This window comes from Scyliorhinus torazame, chromosome 4, assembly GCF_047496885.1.
Source record: "Scyliorhinus torazame isolate Kashiwa2021f chromosome 4, sScyTor2.1, whole genome shotgun sequence".
NCBI lineage: Eukaryota > Metazoa > Chordata > Chondrichthyes > Carcharhiniformes > Scyliorhinidae > Scyliorhinus > Scyliorhinus torazame.
Window position 1 is genome coordinate 299,361,519 of NC_092710.1, and position 19,212 is coordinate 299,380,730.

The following is a 19,212-nucleotide window of genomic DNA, read 5'->3' on the forward strand; positions in this document are numbered from 1 at the left end:
CCAGTGTCACTGAGCTCCTGAACTCATTATATCTTTGGTCAAAGAGGTGAATTAAAGAAGTGAGGTGAGAATGACTGTCCTTGACATCAAGGCAGCATTTGACTGAAAATGGCATCAAGGAATCCGAGCAAAGCTGAAGTCAATGGGACTGAAGGGAAAAGTGCCTACTGATTTGAATCATACCTAGCAGTAGCAGCCATGTACCATCCACAGGATGCACTTGAGGAACTCCCCAAGGCCCCTTTGGTAGCACCTTCCAAACCCATGATCAACTCGAAGGACAAGGGCAGCAAAATACCTGGGAACACCACCACCTGGAAGTTCCCCTCTAAGTCATTAACCATCCTGAGATGTCACTGGGACAATTTGTTTTAATATTAATTTATGGGCTGTGGTTAGGCCAGCATTTATTGCCCATCCGTAGTTGCCCATCAGAAGGTGGTGGTGAGTTGCCTTCTTGAACTGCTGCATCCCACTGTGCTGTTAGGGAGGGAGTTCCAGGATTTTGCCCCAGCGACAGTGAACGAATGGTGATATATTTCCAAGTCAGGGTGGTGAGTGACTTGGAGAGGAACCTCCAGGTGGTGGGGTTCCCAGGTATCTGTTGCTCTTGTCCTTCTAGATGGTAGTGGTTGTGGGTTTGGAAGGTGCTGCCAAGGAATCTTGGTGAGTTACTGCAGTGCATCTTGTAAATGGTGCAGGCTTTGAATGTTTGTGGAAGCAATTAATCGGGCTGCTTTGACCTGGATGGTGTCATGCTTCTTGAGTGTTGTTGGAGCTGCACTCATCCAGGCAAGTGGAGAGTATTCCATTACACTACAGACTTGTGCCTTGTAGATGGTGGACAGATTTTGGGGGGTCTGGAGGTGAGTTACTTGCCATAGGATTCCTAGCCTTTGACCTGCTCTGGTAGCCATAGTATTAATATGGCTCGTCTAGTTCAGTTTCTGATAAATGGTAACGCCCAGGGTGTTGATTATGGGGGATTCAGCGATAGTAATGCCATTGAATGTCAAGGGGCGATTAGATCCTCTCTTGCAGGAGATGATCATTGCCTGGCACTTGTGTGGCGTGACTGTAACTTGCCAGTTGTCAGACCAAGCCTGGATATTGGCCAGGTCTTGCTGCATTTCGACATGGACTGCTTCATCATCTGAGGATAAATCCTGGAACTCCCTCCCTAACAGCACAGTGGGTGCATCTACACCTCATTGAGTGCAGCGGTTCAAGAAGGCAACTCACCACCACCTTCTGAAGGATAATTGGGCACAGGCAATAAATGTTGGCCTTGCTAGTGAGGCTCAGATTCTGTGAAAGAATAAACATGGACACTGAAACAGAGACAATGGAATGTTTTCATTTATTCACGCAATCAGCAATGCAGTGAGTTAATGATCAGAGCTGGCAATATGAGCACTGTGGAAATCTTGGTGCCGGCTCCCTGCTAGAAGAGTGAGCACAATTTTCTGTTTTAATCTCAAATCGCCTCCTTTGGATTGATTCTAAACAGCGGGTTTTGTTTCTGGTGAGAGCCCAGTTCGCTAAACCATTCCACTTGTGTTAGGTGGAACCAGTTGCAGTTTCACATTGCAATGTAACGAGATTCATTCGCTGACGTGGCGCTTTTCTGATCTGATCGCTCTCATTCCCACACGTCTGTGTTAACCTTAACCAACGTGCCCCCACCCCGCGGCTGGTGTAATAGGGAGACCTCAGCAGCGCCGAACCTGCAGGCGTTGGCCGCGCTTGGCATATTAACACCGCCTGAGAGAGATAAGGAATTGTAAATAAGTGTTGATCCGCTGCAATTAAGTGGGTAAATAGTGACTGTGAAGTAATTGTGTTTGCATCAGCCAGACCATAAATCATACAGCAATTTGGCAACATCAGCCTTGAGATGGTTGTTACCAATTTGCATCGGGACATTTAAGGATAGCCCGAGATTCTTTATCAGGAATGAAATACAAATAACATAGACATTTAAACTCCCACAGCCACTGTGTACACCTCCGGGGAATCAGAGGCGAGTCTGAATCCCTGCTGAACTGGGTGATATTTTATCACGTGTAGAGTAGAATAATTGATATAATAGCAAGTGATGATAGGTCTGGTGCCTCCTCCTCCTCCTGCGGCAGTGTTTATTTGGTGGAAGATGCTCTGATATTGGCAGTGTGAGCCCCGTGACTGCTCAGCACAGGCTGACGTCAGGGTGGGAGTGAAGCTCCAGCAGCAACAAGCTCCTCTGTCTGTGTGTGTGCGTCTGCCGTCAGAAAGAGCAGCCCACACCTCCCCCAGGCCAGCGGCCGCAGCTCGCAGCCAACGCACGTCTGTTAGCGGAGGTCCGCAGGGAGGGGAGGAGGGCAGGGAGAAGGGGGCCGTGGAGAAACGCGCTGTTCCTTCACCTCCATCAGAAGGATCCACCCAAACAGCAGGACGGATGTCCCTCCGCATGTAGCCCAGCCGTGAGCGGTAAGTGGAAAAGTACAGGCGCTGTTTTGCTTCTGGGGAAGTGAGAGTGTTTGAATATTGTGTGTGCCCCTTTGTGTAGTGTTCAGCCTGAGCTCCAGGGCAGCATGTTCGCGGAATTATTGTGAGATTGAGAGCGGGATGTGATCCTGTCCTCTCTGGCCAGCCCCACGCAGTCTTTCAGCACCATGGCCAGCGCACTGCCTTCCCCACTCGCTTCCCCTTCAAGCAGCCGCGGCCCAGGCATTCTCCACCCTCCCGCTTCGCTCTTTTCATTCTTTCTTTTCAAATCGTTTAACCTGTCAGTTTATATCGTGATGCTAAAAGAGCCGGTTTTAAACTTGCCTCTTTACTGTTGGGTCTGAATCGCCCAGTCCCTTGACACATTGCAGTCACGTCCTTTCTCGCTCATAAAGAGACGCTGACATCCCATCCCCCCCTAACCCCAGCCCCGAACCCCAGCCCCCTAACCCCAGCCCCCCAAACCCAGCCCCACAACCCCAGCCCCCAACCCCAGCCCCACAACCCCAGCCCCCAACCCCAGCCCCCCAACCCCAGCCCCCTAACCCCAGCCCCTAACCCCAGCCCCTAACCCCAACCCCAGCCCCCTAACCCCAGCCCCCCTAACCCCAGCCCCTAACATCAACCCCACAACCCCAACCGCACAACCCCAGCCCCCAACCCCAGCCCCCCAACCCCAGCCCCCAACCCCAGCCCCCAACCCCAGCCCCCTAACCCCAGCCCCTTAACCCCAGCCCCCTAACCCCAGCCCCTAACCCCAACCCCAGCCCCCTAACCCCAGCTCCCTAACCCCAGCCCCCCAACCCCAGCCCCCCAACCCCAGCCCCCAACCCCAGCCCCCCAACCCCAGCCCCCCAACCCCAGCCCCCAACCCCAGCCCCCCTAACCCCAGCCCCCCCAACCCCAGCCCCCTAACCCCAGCCCCGAACCTGAGCCGCCTAACCCCAGCCCCCTCACCCCAGCTCCCAACCCTGTATCCCCTAACCCCAGCCCTCAACCCCAGCCCCCAACCCCAGCCCCCCTAACCCCAGCCCCCCAACCCCAGCCCCCTAACCCCAGCCCCGAACCTGAGCCGCCTAACCCCAACCCCCTCACCCCAGCTCCCAACCCTGTATCCCCTAACCCCAGCCCTCAACCCTAGCCCCCAACCCCAGCCCCAACCCCTATACCCTAACCCCAGCCCTCAACCCCCTAGCCACCAATCCCAGCCCCCTAACCCCAGCCCCTAACCTGAGCCGCCTCACCCCAGCTCCCAACCCCGTATCCCCTAACCCCAGCCCCCTAACCCCAGCCTCCAATCCCAGCCCCCAACCCCTAACCTGAGCCCCCAACCCCAGCCCCATAACCCCAGCCCCTAACCTGAGCCGCCTAACCCCAGCAGCCTCACCCCAGCCCCCAACCCAAGCCCCAACCCCTACACCCTAACCCCAGCCCTCAACCCCCTACCCCCCACCCCAGCCCCCAACCCCCAACCCCAGCCCCAACCCCATCCCCCCAACCCCAGCCCCCAACCCCAGCCCCCTAACCCCAGCCCCCTAACCCCATCCCCAGCTCCCTAACCCCAGCCCCTTAACCCCAGCCCCTTAACCCCAGCCCCCTAACCCCAGCCCCTAACACCAACCCCAGCCCCCTAACCCCAGCTCCCTAACCCCAGCCCCCCAACCCCAGCCCCCCAACCCCAGCCCCCAACCCCAGCCCCCCTAACCCCAGCCCCCCAACCCCAGCCCCCTAACCCCAGCCCCTAACCCCAGCCCCCTCACCCCAGCTCCCAACCCTGTATCCCCTAACCCCAGCCCTCAACCCTAGCCCCCAACCCCAGCCCCAACCCCTACACCCTAACCCCAGCCCTCAACCCCCTAGCCACCAATCCCAGCCCCCTAACCCCAGCCCCTAACCTGAGCCGCCTCACCCCAGCTCCCAACCCCGTATCCCCTAACCCCAGCCCCCTAACCCCAGCCTCCAATCCCAGCCCCCAACCCCAACCCCTAACCTGAGCCCCCAACCCCAGCCCCCTAACCCCAGCCCCTAACCTGAGCCGCCTAACCCCAGCCGCCTCACCCCAGCTCCCAACCCCGTATCCCCTAACCCCAGCCCCCAACCCAAGCCCCAACCCCTACACCCTAACCCCAGCCCTCAACCCCATACCCCCCACCCCAGCCCCCAACCCCCAACCCCAGCCCCAACCCCATCCCCCCAACCCCAGCCCCCAACCCCAGCCCCCAACCCCAGCCCCCTAACCCCAGCCCCCTAACCCCATCCCCAGCCCCCTAACCCCAGCCCCTTAACCCCAGCCCCTTAACCCCAGCCCCCTAACCCCAGCCCCTAACCCCAACCCCAGCCCCCTAACCCCAGCTCCCTAACCCCAGCCCCCCAACCCCAGCCCCCCAACCCCAGCCCCCTAACCCCAGCCCCTAACCTGAGCCGCCTAACCCCAGCCCCCTCACCCCAGCTCCCAACCATGTATCCCCTAACCCCAGCCCTCAACCCTAGCCCCCAACCCCAGCCCCAACCCCTACACCCTAACCCCAGCCCTCAACCCCCTAGCCACCAATCCCAGCCCCCTAACCCCAGCCCCTAACCTGAGCCGCCTCACCCCAGCTCCCAACCCCGTATCCCCTAACCCCAGCCCCCTAACCCCAGCCTCCAATCCCAGCCCCCAACCCCAGCCCCTAACCTGAGCCCCCAACCACAACCCCCTAACCCCAGCCCCTAACCTGAGCCGCCTAACCCCAGCCGCCTCACCCCAGCTCCCAACCCCGTATCCCCTAACCCCAGCCCCCAACCCAAGACCCAACCCCTACACCCTAACCCCAGCCCTCAACCCCCTACCCCCCACCCCAGCCCCCAACCCCCAACCCCAGCCCCAACCCCATCCCCCCAACCCCTGACCCCTAACCCCAGCCCCCAACCCCAGCACCCCCTACCCCTTAACCCCAGCCCCCAACCCCAGCACCCAACCCTACACCCGCATCCCCAGCCCGACCCCCACCACCTCAGACCCCCACCCCTCCAGCATCCCCCGTCCTAAAACCTCATCCCAGCCCCGTCCCTCTATCCTGAGCACTCCCACCCTCAGCAACCCCCATCCCCAGCTGACCCCCCAGCTCCCTCACCCCATCCCCCACTCTGAGTCCCCCCAGCTCCCTCACCCCCAGCCCCCATTCCCAGAGCCCCCCCCCAGCTCCCTCACCCCCAGCACCCACTCTCAGAGCCCCCAGCTCCCTCACCCCCAGCCCCCCAGCTCCCTCACCCCCAGCCCCCATTCCCAGAGCCCCCCCCCAGCTCCCTCACCACATCCCCCACTCTCAGAGTCCCCCCAGCTCCCTCACCCACAACCCCCACTCCCAGAGCCCCCCCCCAGCTCCCGAGCCCCCAGCCGCCACTCTAAGAGCCCCCCAGCTCCCTCACCCCCAGACCCCCCCCAGCTCCCTCACCCCCAGCCCCCATTCCCAGAGCCCCCCCCCAGCTCCCTCACCCACAGCCCCCACTTCCAGAGCCCCCCCCCAGCTCCCGAGCCCCGAGCCCCCACTCTCAGAGCCCCCCAGCTCCCTCACCCTCAGACACCCCCAGCTCCCTCACCCCCAGCCCCCATTCCCAGAACCCCCCCCAGCTCCCTCACCCACAGCCCCCACTTCCAGAGCCCCCCCAGCTCCCTCACCCCCAGCCCCCCCCCCCAGCTCCCTCTCCCCCAGCCCCTCAGTAGCGCCGCCCCCAGTCGCCCCCCACCCCCCGCACCCGTATTGAGTGTAAGATGTATTTCCATGTTGCTCAGGTTTGCTGTTTACCCTTACTGATCTGAGCCCTTTCCATTTCAGAAGACAGCCAGGGGAGAGATGGGGGAAATGTCTGGCAATGAGAGTGTGAACCTGTCCAGCTGGCTGGAGGCTCTGGACAACTCCTCCCTGGAGCTGCAATTTCAGGAGCCCCGGCTCCGGGTGGACCCCTGGGATGTGATGTTGTGTATCTCGGGCACTGCCATTGCCTGTGAAAACGCCCTGGTGGTGGCCATTATATTCTACACCCCAACTTTACGGACACCTATGTTTTTATTAATCGGGAGCCTGGCCACGGCGGACCTCCTGGCTGGACTCGGCTTGATCCTCAACTTCTTTTTCCATTACCTGATCCACTCGGAGACGATCAACCTGATCACAGTGGGGTTTTTAGTCGGCTCCTTCTCCGCCTCTGTGAGCAGCCTGCTGGCTATAACGATAGATCGCTACCTGTCTCTGTATAACGCATTGACTTACTATTCGGAAAGGACTGTCGCCTATATCCACAGCATGCTGGCCGTGGCCTGGGGAGTCTCACTCTGCCTGGGCTTGCTTCCTATCCTGGGCTGGAACTGTCTGAAGGACACATCCACCTGCAGCATCGTGAAGCCCCTGACCAGGAGTAACTTGACTCTTCTGTCTATATCTTTCTTTCTCATCTTCATCATCATGTTGCACTTTTACATTCAGATCTGCAGGATTGTGTGTCGACATGCCCAGCAGATCGCGCTGCAGCAACACTTCTTTGCCACCTCTTCCTACGTGACCACAAAGAAAAGTGTCTCCACACTTGCCATCATCGTGGGCACCTTCGGGACAAGCTGGCTGCCTTTCGCTATTTACTGCCTGGTGGCCGATCATTCCGATCCGCCCGTGTACACGTACGCCACCCTGCTGCCTGCCACCTACAACTCCATGATCAACCCCATCATTTACGCTTTCAAGAACCAGCAGATCCAGAAAGCTACCTGGGTTTTGTTTTGTGGCTGCTTCCAGTCCAACACCTCCTTCCACTCAAGGTCACCCAGTGATGTGTAGATGGCTGTGTCTGGGTCCTGGGCCTTATCGAGGCCTTACTGCCCTCTTAACACCAGTACAGGGGGCCAATTACATTTGGTCAGGTACCTCTTGCTGGATCCCACCTGGCTCGGCCGGTCGGCTCCTCTACTTCCATGCAAGGGCCCTGGCACTCCGATTGGCATGTTAGTTAACACTGTAGCCTGTGTTTGGGTTCCAGGGGTTGTTGGGGTGTAAGAGGCCCGACCAAGACATGTTTTCCAAACTAACCTCCACTCCCTACCGTCGCAAGCCACACTTAACGTGGGGACGGCTCAATGCTGGTGACCTCAATCTGGTTAGCTGTGTCAGGGGGCCTTTTGCCACCCTCCACCCCGGGGTGCACTGGTCTGATTGTAATTAGCCGGCCTGCTCCTCAAGGTCAAGATCTGTCCCCTCTGTTCAAAGGCAAACCTGCCGCCCGTGATCTATGCACCACATTGTCCTTTCCACTGATTTACACAGTTAGACTGGTGCACCCATGAAGGTAGATCTGAAGTTTTGGTTATGGGGAGCAATTGGTCACCCATTTTGCAGTTTTATTTAGAAGCTCTGGGGTTCATTTAATTCCAATGGCTGAGCTTCAGGTGTCAAACGCGGGCATCCTGGCTGGCTGGGGGTGTGCCAGGCTGCAGATAGTGGAGGGAAGTGCAGGAGCCAGGAGAGCTACTTCCTCCTCATATATCTGACAAATGTCTCAATATACCTGTGGCTTTTTTACTGGGCGGCCAGACTCCCTACCAGACTGAACACAGAAATCCCACACTGAGCACGTCCACAGCATCTGTGAATGGAGAAATTGAGATAATGTTTCAGACCCTCTCAAATCTGCGAACTCTCCGTCCAACCGCCCCTTAAAATTGCAATCGGAATATTAACCACCTTCCAACCCCGGCTCATGTTCCAGATGCTGATCGACCCTCCCTCCCCCGCATCCCACTTCCTAAAAGGTGACATGTGGGACTGTCACGGTTAGTGGAGAGAGGACTTTACTTAACCATTTTAGTTTCCTTACCTGAACGCCAGTTCCGACAAGCTAAATGTCACCCAAGGGCTCTGCAGAGTGTGTGTTCCCCCGGGACAATGTCAATGTCATCGACTCTAGACAAAGGAACACACTCGATGGAACTTGTTTAAAAAGTTCCAATTTCTCCAAAGTTACAGTCCAATGAACAACGCGATAAGTATTGAAATGAACAGGCACTTTATTTGTAGCTATCTGCTCCGCCCCTTTGGGTAAATTGTACTGTAAATATTGATGGCAGCCTGCGACATATTCTATTTTTGTGTATTTACTGTATTAATGTCGTGAATCCGAGTGCATATTTTGTTTACAGTGAAAATAAAGGTCTTTTGTACATGAACCATTCGTAATGACTGACTTATTGAGTGGTGGGCGATTCAGCCCCATATTTCGCAACCTTGTGCAGCTTTAAAAAATAGATTTAGTGTGCCCAAATATTTGTTTCCAATTAAGGAGCAATTTAGCGTGGCCAATTCACCTCCCCTGCACATCTTTGGGTTGTGGGGGTGAGACCCACGCAGACACGGGGTGAATGTGCAAACTCCACATGGACAGTGGGATGGAACCCTCAGTGCTGTGAGGCAGCAGTGCTGTGGGACAGCACAGTGATTAGCATTGTTGCTTCACAGCGCCAGGGTCCCAGGTTCGATTCCTGCTTGGGTCACTGTGCGGAATCTGCACATTGTCCCCGTGTCTGCGTGGGTTTCCTCTGGAGGTTCCGGTGTCCTCCCACAAATTCTGAAAGACGTGCTGTTTGGTGAGTTCGACATTCTGAATTCTCCCTCAGTGTGCCTGAACAGGCGGCGGAATGTGGCGACTAGGGGATTTTCACAGTAACTTCATTGCTGTGTTAATGTAAGCCTACTTGTGACAATAAAGATTATCATTATTATCCACTGCACCACCATACCCCCTTGTGCAGTTTTTAATCAGATGTAAAGTTAAGATAGTAACTCCTTCCGAATCTTTGAAATCAATGCAGACCAAGGGAATATTTTGTGACATGTCATTCTGACAGGTTGAGTGCTCAATAAACAGTGTTGAGGTTGTTTACATTTTGGTCCCTGGGGTCACGATTCGGAGGAACTCTAATGTTAGTCTGCAGACAACATCGAATCACACCTGAGCAGCTGGAGACGGAACCAATGAACAAGTAGCAAGGAAACAACCATCTGCCAATCAGGAAGTCACAAAGAACCATAAACCATCCAATCAACAATGTGAAGTTAACCGGCAGCTACACCATTATCAGCAGTACCCCCAATATTTAAAAAAAACATTTTTATTGCCATCTTGATTCTAAAACCTTAAACATTAAAACATACATTCGACAAAAATGCTAGATTATAATTAAGATTCACTCTGTAGTTGAAATCTTTCCAATAAGACCTGCTCAGAAGTTTGAATCCATGCAGCTTCTCCTAAAGAAGAGAACCAGCCACAGAATGAACTACAGCCACACACTGAACAGCACAGAATGAACTACAGTCAAACACTGAACTACAGCCACACACTGAACTACAGCCACACACTGAACTACAGCCACACAACAGACTAGTCAAACACTGAACTACAGTCACACACTGAACTACAGCTGCACAATGGACTACAGCCGCACAATGAACGACAGCCGCACAATGAACAACAGCCAATGAAATACAGCCACACTGAACTACAGTCACACAATGAAATACAGCCACACACTGAACTACAGTCACATACTGCACTGCAGCCACACAATGAACTACAGCCGCACAACGAACTACAGCCACACAATGAAATACAGCCACACACTGAACCACAGCAACACACTGAACTACAACCACACAATGAACAACAGCCACACAATGAACTACAGCCACACACTGAACTATAGCCACAAAATAAACTACGGCCACATACTTATCTACAGCCACACACTGAAATACAGCCACACAATGAACAACAGCCACACACTGAACTACAGTCACATACTGCACTGCAGCCACACAATGAACTACAGCTGCACAACGAACTACAGCCACGCAATGAAATACAGCCACACACTGAACTACAGCAACACACTGAACTACAACCACACAATGAACAACAGCCACACAATGAACTACAGCCACACACTGAACTATAGCCACACACTGAACTATAGCCACAAAATATACTACAGCCACATACTTAACTACAGCCACATAATGAACTACAGTCACACACTGAACCACAGCCATAGACTAAACTACAGCCAGACATTGAACTACAGCCACACAACAGACTACAGTCAACCACTGAACTACAGTCACACACTGAAATACAGCCACACAATGAACTACAGCCGCACACTGAACTATAGCCACAAAATAAACTACGGCCACATACTTATCTAGAGCCACACACTGAACTACAGCCACACACTGAACTATAGCCACAAAATAGACTACAGCCACATACTTAACTACAGCCACATAATGAACTACAGTCACACACTGAACCACAGCCATATACTAAACTACACCCAGACATTGAACTACAGCCACACAACAGACTACAGTCAACCACTGAACTACAGTCACACACTGAAATACAGCCGCACAATGAACTTCAGCCGCACAATGAAATACAGACACACTGAACTACAGCCACACAATGAAATACAGCCACACACTGAACTACAGTCACACAATGAACTACAGCCGCACAATGAACGACAGCCACACAATGAAATACAGTCACACACTGAACAACAGCCACACAGTGAACTACAGCCACACAATGAACAACAGCCACACAATGAACTACAGCCACACACTGAACTATAGCCACACAATAAACTACAGCCACATACTTAACTACAGCCACACACTGAACTACAGCCACACATTGAACTACAACCACACAATGAACTACAGCCACACAATGAACTACACCGACACACTGAACAACAGCCACAGAATGAACTACAGCCATACTGAACTACAGCCATACAAGGAAATACCGCCACACAATGAATTAGTCACATAATGAATTACAGCCACCAGAATGAACTGCAGCCACAATGAACTGCAACCACCAGAATGAACTACAGCAACACAATGAACTACAGCCACACCATGAAATACAGCCACACACTGAACTTAAGCCACAAAATGAACAACAGCCCACACACTGAACTACAGCCACACAATGAACAACAGCCGCACAATGAACTAAAGCCACACACTGAAATACAGCTACAAAATAAACAACAGCCACATACAGAACTACAGCCAGACAATGAACTACACCACAAAATAAACTACAGCCACATACTGAATTACAGCCACACAATGAACTACACCACAAAATAAACTACAGCCACATACTGAATTACAGCCACAAAATGAACTACAGCCACAGAATGAACTACAGCCACAATATACACTACAGCCACATACTGAACTACAGCCACATACTGAACTACACCACAAAATAAACTACAGCCACATACTGAATTACAGCCACACAATGAACTACAGACACAGAATGAACTACAGCCACAATATACACTACAGCCACACAATGAACTACAGCCACACACTGAACTACAAACGCACAATGAACTACATGCAAAACAATGAACTACACGGACACACTGAACTACAGCCACAGAATGAACTAGAGCCGCACAATGAATGACAGCCACACAATGAACTACAGCCGCACACTGACCAACAGCCACACAATGAACTACAGCCACATGATGAACCACAGCCACACAATGAATTACAGCCACACATTGAAATGCAGCCACAAATTGGACTACAACCAAACAATTAACGATAGCCACACAATGAACTACACCGACACGCTGAACTACAGCCACTGCATGAACTAAAGCCAGACACTGAACTACAGCCACACAATGAACTACAGCCACACAATGAATGAGTAACAGAATGAACAACAGCCACCAGAATGAACTACAGCCACAATGAACTACAAGCACCAGAATGAACAACAGCCACCAGAATGAACTACAGCCACACAATGAACTACAGCCACACAATGAACTACAGCCATACAATAAACTACAACCACACAATATGCTACAGTCACAGAATGAACTACAGCCACAAAAATGAACTACAGCCACCAGAATGAGCTACAGCCACAAAACAAACTACAGCCACACACTGAACTACAGCCACACAATGAACAACAGCCACACACTGAACTACAGTCACATACTGCACTGCAGCCACACAATGAACTACAGCTGCACAACGAACTACAGCCACACAATGAAATACAGCCACACACTGAAATACAGCCACACACTGAACTATAGCCACAAAATAAACTACGGCCACATACTTATCTACAGCCACACACTGAACTACAGCCACACACTGAACTATAGCCACAAAATAGACTACAGCAACATACTTAACTACAGCCACATAATGAACTACAGTCACACACTGAACCACAGCCATAAACTAAACTACAGCCAGACCTTGAACTACAGACTACAGTCAACCACTGAACTACAGTCACACACTGAAATACAGCCGCACAATGAACTTGAGCCGCACAATGAAATACAGACACACTGAACTACAGCCACACAATTAAATACAGCCACACACTGAACTACAGTCACACACTGAACTACAGCCACACAATGAACTACAGCCGCACAATGTACTACAACCACACAATGAAATACAGTCACACACTGAACAACAGCCACACAGTGAACTACAGCCACACAATGAACAACAGCCACACAATGAACGACAGCCGCACACTGAACTATAGCCACACAATAAACTACAGCCACATACTTAACTACAGCCACACACTGAACTACAGCCACTCAATGAATTACAGCCACACATTGAACTACAGCCACACATTGAACTACAGCCACACATTGAACTACAACCACACAATGAACTACAGCCACACAATGAACTACACCGACACACTGAACAACAGCCACAGAATGAACTACAGCCAGACTGAACTACTGCCACACAAAGAACTACCGCCACACAATGAAAAACAGCCACACAATGAACTACAGCCACCAGAATGAAATACAGCCACACAATGAATTAGTCACATAATGAATTACAGCCACCAGAATGAACTGCAGCCGCAATGAACTACAACCACCAGAATGAACTACAGCAACACAATGAACTACAGCCACACCATGAAATACAGCCACACACTGAACCTAAGCCACAAAATGAACAACAGCCACACACTGAACTACAGCCACACAATGAACAACAGCCGCACAATGAACTAAAGCCACACACTGAAATACAGCTACAAAATAAACAACAGCCACATACTGAACTACAGCCACACAATGAACTACAGCCACAGAATTAACTACAGCCACAAAATAAACTACAGCCACATACTGAACTACAGCCACACAATGAACTACACCACAAAATAAACTACAGCCACATACTGAATTACAGCCACACAATGAACTACAGCCACAGAATGAACGACAGCCACAATATACACTACAGCCACATACTGAACTACAGCCACATACTGAACTACACCACAAAATAAACTACAGCCACACAATGAATGACAGCCACACACTGAACTACAAACGCACAATGAACTACATGCAAAACAATGAACTACACGGACACACTGAACTACAGCCACAGAATGAACTAGAGCCGCACAATGAATGACAGCCACACAATGAACTACAGCCACATAATGAACCACAGCCACACAATGAATTACAGCCACACATTGAAATGCAGCCACACATTGGACTACAACCAAACACTTAACCATAGCCACACAATGAACTACACCGACACGCTGAACTACAGCCACTGTATGAACTAAAGCCAGACACTGAACTACAGCCACACAATGAACTACAGCCACACAATGAATGAGTCACAGAATGAACAACAGCCACCAGAATGAACTACAGCTACAATGAACTACAAGCACCAGAATGAACAACAGCCAGCAGAATGAACTACAGCCACACAATGAACTACAGCCATACAATAAACTACAACCACACAATGCGCTACAGTCACAGAATGAACTACAGCCACAAAAATGAACTACTACCACCAGAATGAGCTACAGCCACAAAACAAACTACAGCCACACAATGAACGACAACAACACAATGAACTACAGCCACACTGAACCACAGTCACACATGAACTACAGCCACACAATGAACTACAGCCACAAAATACACTACAGCCACATACTGGACTACAGCCACATACTGAACTACACCACAAAATAAACTACAGCGACACAATGAACTACAGCCACACACTGAACTAGAGCCGCACACTGAACAACAGCCACACAATGAAATACAGCCACAATGAACCACAGCCACACAATGAATTACAGCCACACATTGAAATGCAGCCACACATTGAACTACAACCAAACAAGAGTAGTGAGGCCGTGGAATGCCCTACCTGCTACAGTAGTGAACTCGCCAACATTGAGGGCATTTAAAAGTTTATTGGATAAACATATGGATGATAATGGCATAGTGTAGGTTGGATGGCTTTTGTTTCGGTGCAACATCGTGGGCCGAAGGGCCTGTACTGCGCTGTATTGTTCTATGTTCTATGTTCTATGTAATTAACCTTAGCCACACAATGAACTACACCGACACACTGAACTACAGCCACTGTATGAACTACAGCCTGACACTGAACTACAGCCACACAATGAACTACAGCCTCACAATGAATGAGTCACAGAATTAACTACAGCCACCAGAATGAACTACAGCCACAATGAACTGCAGCCACCAAAATGAACTACAACCACCAGAATGAGCTACAGCCACAAAACAACCTACAGCCACACAATGAACTACAGCCACACAATGAACAAGAACCACACAATGAACTACAGCCACACAATGAACTACAGACCTACAGCCACACAATGAACTACAGCCACACAATGAACTACAGCCACACAATGAACTACAGCCACATAATGAACTACAGCCACCAGAATGAACTACAGCCACAATGAACTACAATCACCAGAATGAACTACAGCCACCAGAATGAACTACAGCCTCACAATGAACTACAGCCACACAATAAACTACAACCACAAAATGAACTACAGTCACAGAATGAACTACAACCACCAGAATGAACTACAACCACCAGAATGAGCTACAGCCACAAAACAAACTACAGCCACACAATGAACTACAGCCACACAATGAACAACAGCCACACAATGAACTACAGCCACACAATGAACTACAGACCGACAGCCACACAATGAACGACAGCCACACAATGAACTACAACCACACAATGAACTGCAGCCACATAATGAACTACAACCACCAGAATGAACTACAGCCACAATGAACTACAACCACCAGAATTAACTACAGCCACACAATGAACTACAGCCACACAATGAACTACAGACCGACAGCCACACAATGAACTACAGCCACACAATGAACTACAACCACACAATGAACTACAGCCACATAATGAACTACAACCACCAGAATGAACTACAGCCACAATGAACTACAACCACCAGAATGAACTACAGCCACACAATGAACTACAGCCACAAAATAAACTACAGCCACATACTGAACTACAGCCACAAAATGAACTACAGCCAGACAATGAACTACAGACGTACAGTAACACAATGAACTACAACCACACAATGAACTACAGTCACACACTGAACTACAGTTACACACTGAGCTACAGCCGCACAATTAACTACAGCCGCACAATGAACTACAGCCGCACAATGAAATACAGCCACACTGAACTACAGCCACACAATGAGCTACAGCCACACAATGAAATACAGACACACACTGAACTACAGCAACACACTGAATTACAGCCATACACTGAACTATAGCCACAAAACAAATGACAGCCACATACTTAACTACAGTGACACACTGAACTACAGCCACACAATGAACTGCAGCCACATAATGAACTACAACCACACAATGAACTACAGCCACATAATGAACTACAACCACCAGAATGAACTACAGCCACACTGATATACAGCCGCACATGAACCTCAGCCGCACAATGAAATACAGACATACTGAACTACTGCCACACAATGAAATACAGCCACACACTGAACTAGCCACACACTGAACTACAGCCACCAGAATGAGCTACAGCCACAAAACAAACTACAGCCACACAATGAACTACAGCCACACAATGAACAACAGCCACACACTGAACTACAGTCACATACTGCACTGCAGCCTCACAATGAACTACAGCTGCACAACGAACTACAGCCACACAATGAAATACAGCCACACACTGAAATACAGCCACACACTGAACTATAGCCACAAAATAAACTACGGCCACATACTTATCTACAGCCACACACTGAACTACAGCCACACACTGAACTATAGCCACAAAATAGACTACAGCCACATACTTAACTACAGCCACATAATGAACTACAGTCACACACTGAACCACAGCCATACACTAAACTACAGCCAGACCTTGAACTACAGACTACAGTCAACCACTGAACTACAGTCACACACTGAAATACAGCCGCACAATGAACTTGAGCCGCACAATGAAATACAGAAACACTGAACTAAAGCCACACAATTAAATACAGCCACACACTGAACTACAGTCACACACTGAACTACAGCCACACAATGAACTACAGCCGCACAATGTACTACAACCACACAATGAAATACAGTCACACACTGAACAACAGCCACACAGTGAACTACAGCCACGCAATGAACAACAGCCACACAATGAACTACAGCCGCACACTGAACTATAGCCACACAATAAACTACAGCCACATACTTAACTACAGCCACACACTGAACTACAGCCACTCAATGAATTACAGCCACACATTGAACTACAGCCACACATTGAACTACAGCCACACATTGAACTACAACCACACAATGAACTACAGCCACACAATGAACTACACCGACACACTGAACAACAGCCACAGAATGAACTACAGCCAGACTGAACTACTGCCACACAAGGAACTACCGCCACACAATGAAAAACAGCCACACAATGAACTACAGCCACCAGAATGAAATACAGCCACACAATGAATTAGTCACATAATGAATTACAGCCACCAGAATGAACTGCAGCCGCAATGAACTACAACCACCAGAATGAACTACAGCAACACAATGAACTACAGCCACACCATGAAATACAGCCACACACTGAACCTAAGCCACAAAATGAACAACAGCCACACACTGAACTACAGCCACACAATGAACAACAGCCACATACTGAACTACAGCCACACAATGAACTACAGCCACAGAATTAACTACAGCCACAAAATAAACTACAGCCACATACTGAACTACAGCCACACAATGAACTACACCACAAAATAAACTACAGCCACATACTGAATTACAGCCACACAATGAACTACAGCCACAGAATGAACTACAGCCACAATATACACTACAGCCACATACTGAACTACAGCCACATCTGAACTACACCACAAAATAAACTACAGCCACACAGTGAACTACAGTCACACACTGAACTACAGCCACCCACTGAACTATAGCCACAATATAGACTACAGCCACATACTTAACTACAGCCACATAATGAACTACAGTCACACACTGAACCACAGCCATACACTAAACTACAGCCAGACATTGAACTACAGCCACACAACAGACAACAGTCAACCACTGAACTACAGTCACACACTGAAATACAGCTGCACATGAACTTCAGCCGCACAATGAAATACAGACATACTGAACTACAGCCACACAATGAAATACAGCTACACACGGAACTAGTCACACACTGAACTACAGCCACACAATGAACTACAGCCACATACTGAACTACAGCCACACAATGAACTACACCACAAAATAAACTACAGCCACATACTGAATTACAGCCACACAATGAACTACAGCCACAGAATGAACTACAGCCACAATATACACTACCGCCACATACTGAACTACAGCCACATACTGAACTACACCACAAAATAAACTACAGCCACACAATGAATGACAGCCACACACTGAACTACAAACGCACAATGAACTACATGCAAAACAATGAACTACACGGACACACTGAACTACAGCCACAGAATGAACTAGAGCCGCACAATGAATGACAGCCACACAATGAACTACAGCCGCACACTGACCAACAGCCACACAATGAACTACAGCCACATAATGAACCACAGCCACACAATGAATTACAGCCACACATTGAAATGCAGCCACACATTGGACTACAACCAAACACTTAACCATAGCCACACAATGAACTACACCGACACGCTGAACTACAGCCACTTTATGAACTAAAGCCAGACACTGAACTACAGCCACACAATGAACTACAGCCACACAATGAATGAGTCACAGAATGAACAACAGCCACCAGAATGAACTACAGCTACAATGAACTACAAGCACCAGAATGAACAACAGCCAGCAGAATGAACTACAGCCACACAATGAACTACAGCCATACAATAAACTACAACCACACAATGCGCTACAGTCACAGAATGAACTACAGCCACAAAAATGAACTACTACCACCAGAATGAGCTACAGCCACAAAACAAACTACAGCCACACAATGAACGACAACAACACAATGAACTACAGCCACACTGAACCACAGTCACACAATGAACTACAGCCACACAATGAACTACAGCCACAAAATACACTACAGCCACATACTGGACTACAGCCACATACTGAACTACACCACAAAATAAACTACAGCGACACAA

The 19,212-nt window shown here is 49.9% G+C and overlaps 1 protein-coding gene across 1 annotated transcript; it reads left to right on the plus strand.

Annotated features, from left to right (window-relative positions):
- The first annotated feature begins 2,158 nt into the window (after positions 1-2,158).
- Positions 2,159-8,680, plus strand: gpr6 (G protein-coupled receptor 6). Its single transcript, XM_072499999.1, has 2 exons — positions 2,159-2,469; positions 6,303-8,680. Exon 2 carries the CDS (start codon positions 6,321-6,323, stop codon positions 7,296-7,298), a length of 978 nt encoding a protein of 325 aa, XP_072356100.1. The 5' UTR covers positions 2,159-2,469; positions 6,303-6,320; the 3' UTR covers positions 7,299-8,680.
- Positions 8,681-19,212: the final 10,532 nt, after the last annotated feature.

Coding starts and splice junctions, on each gene's coding strand:
- gpr6 (XM_072499999.1), top strand. CDS start 6,321: ATGGGGGAAATGTCTGGCAATGAGAGTGTGAACCTGTCCAGCTGGCTG.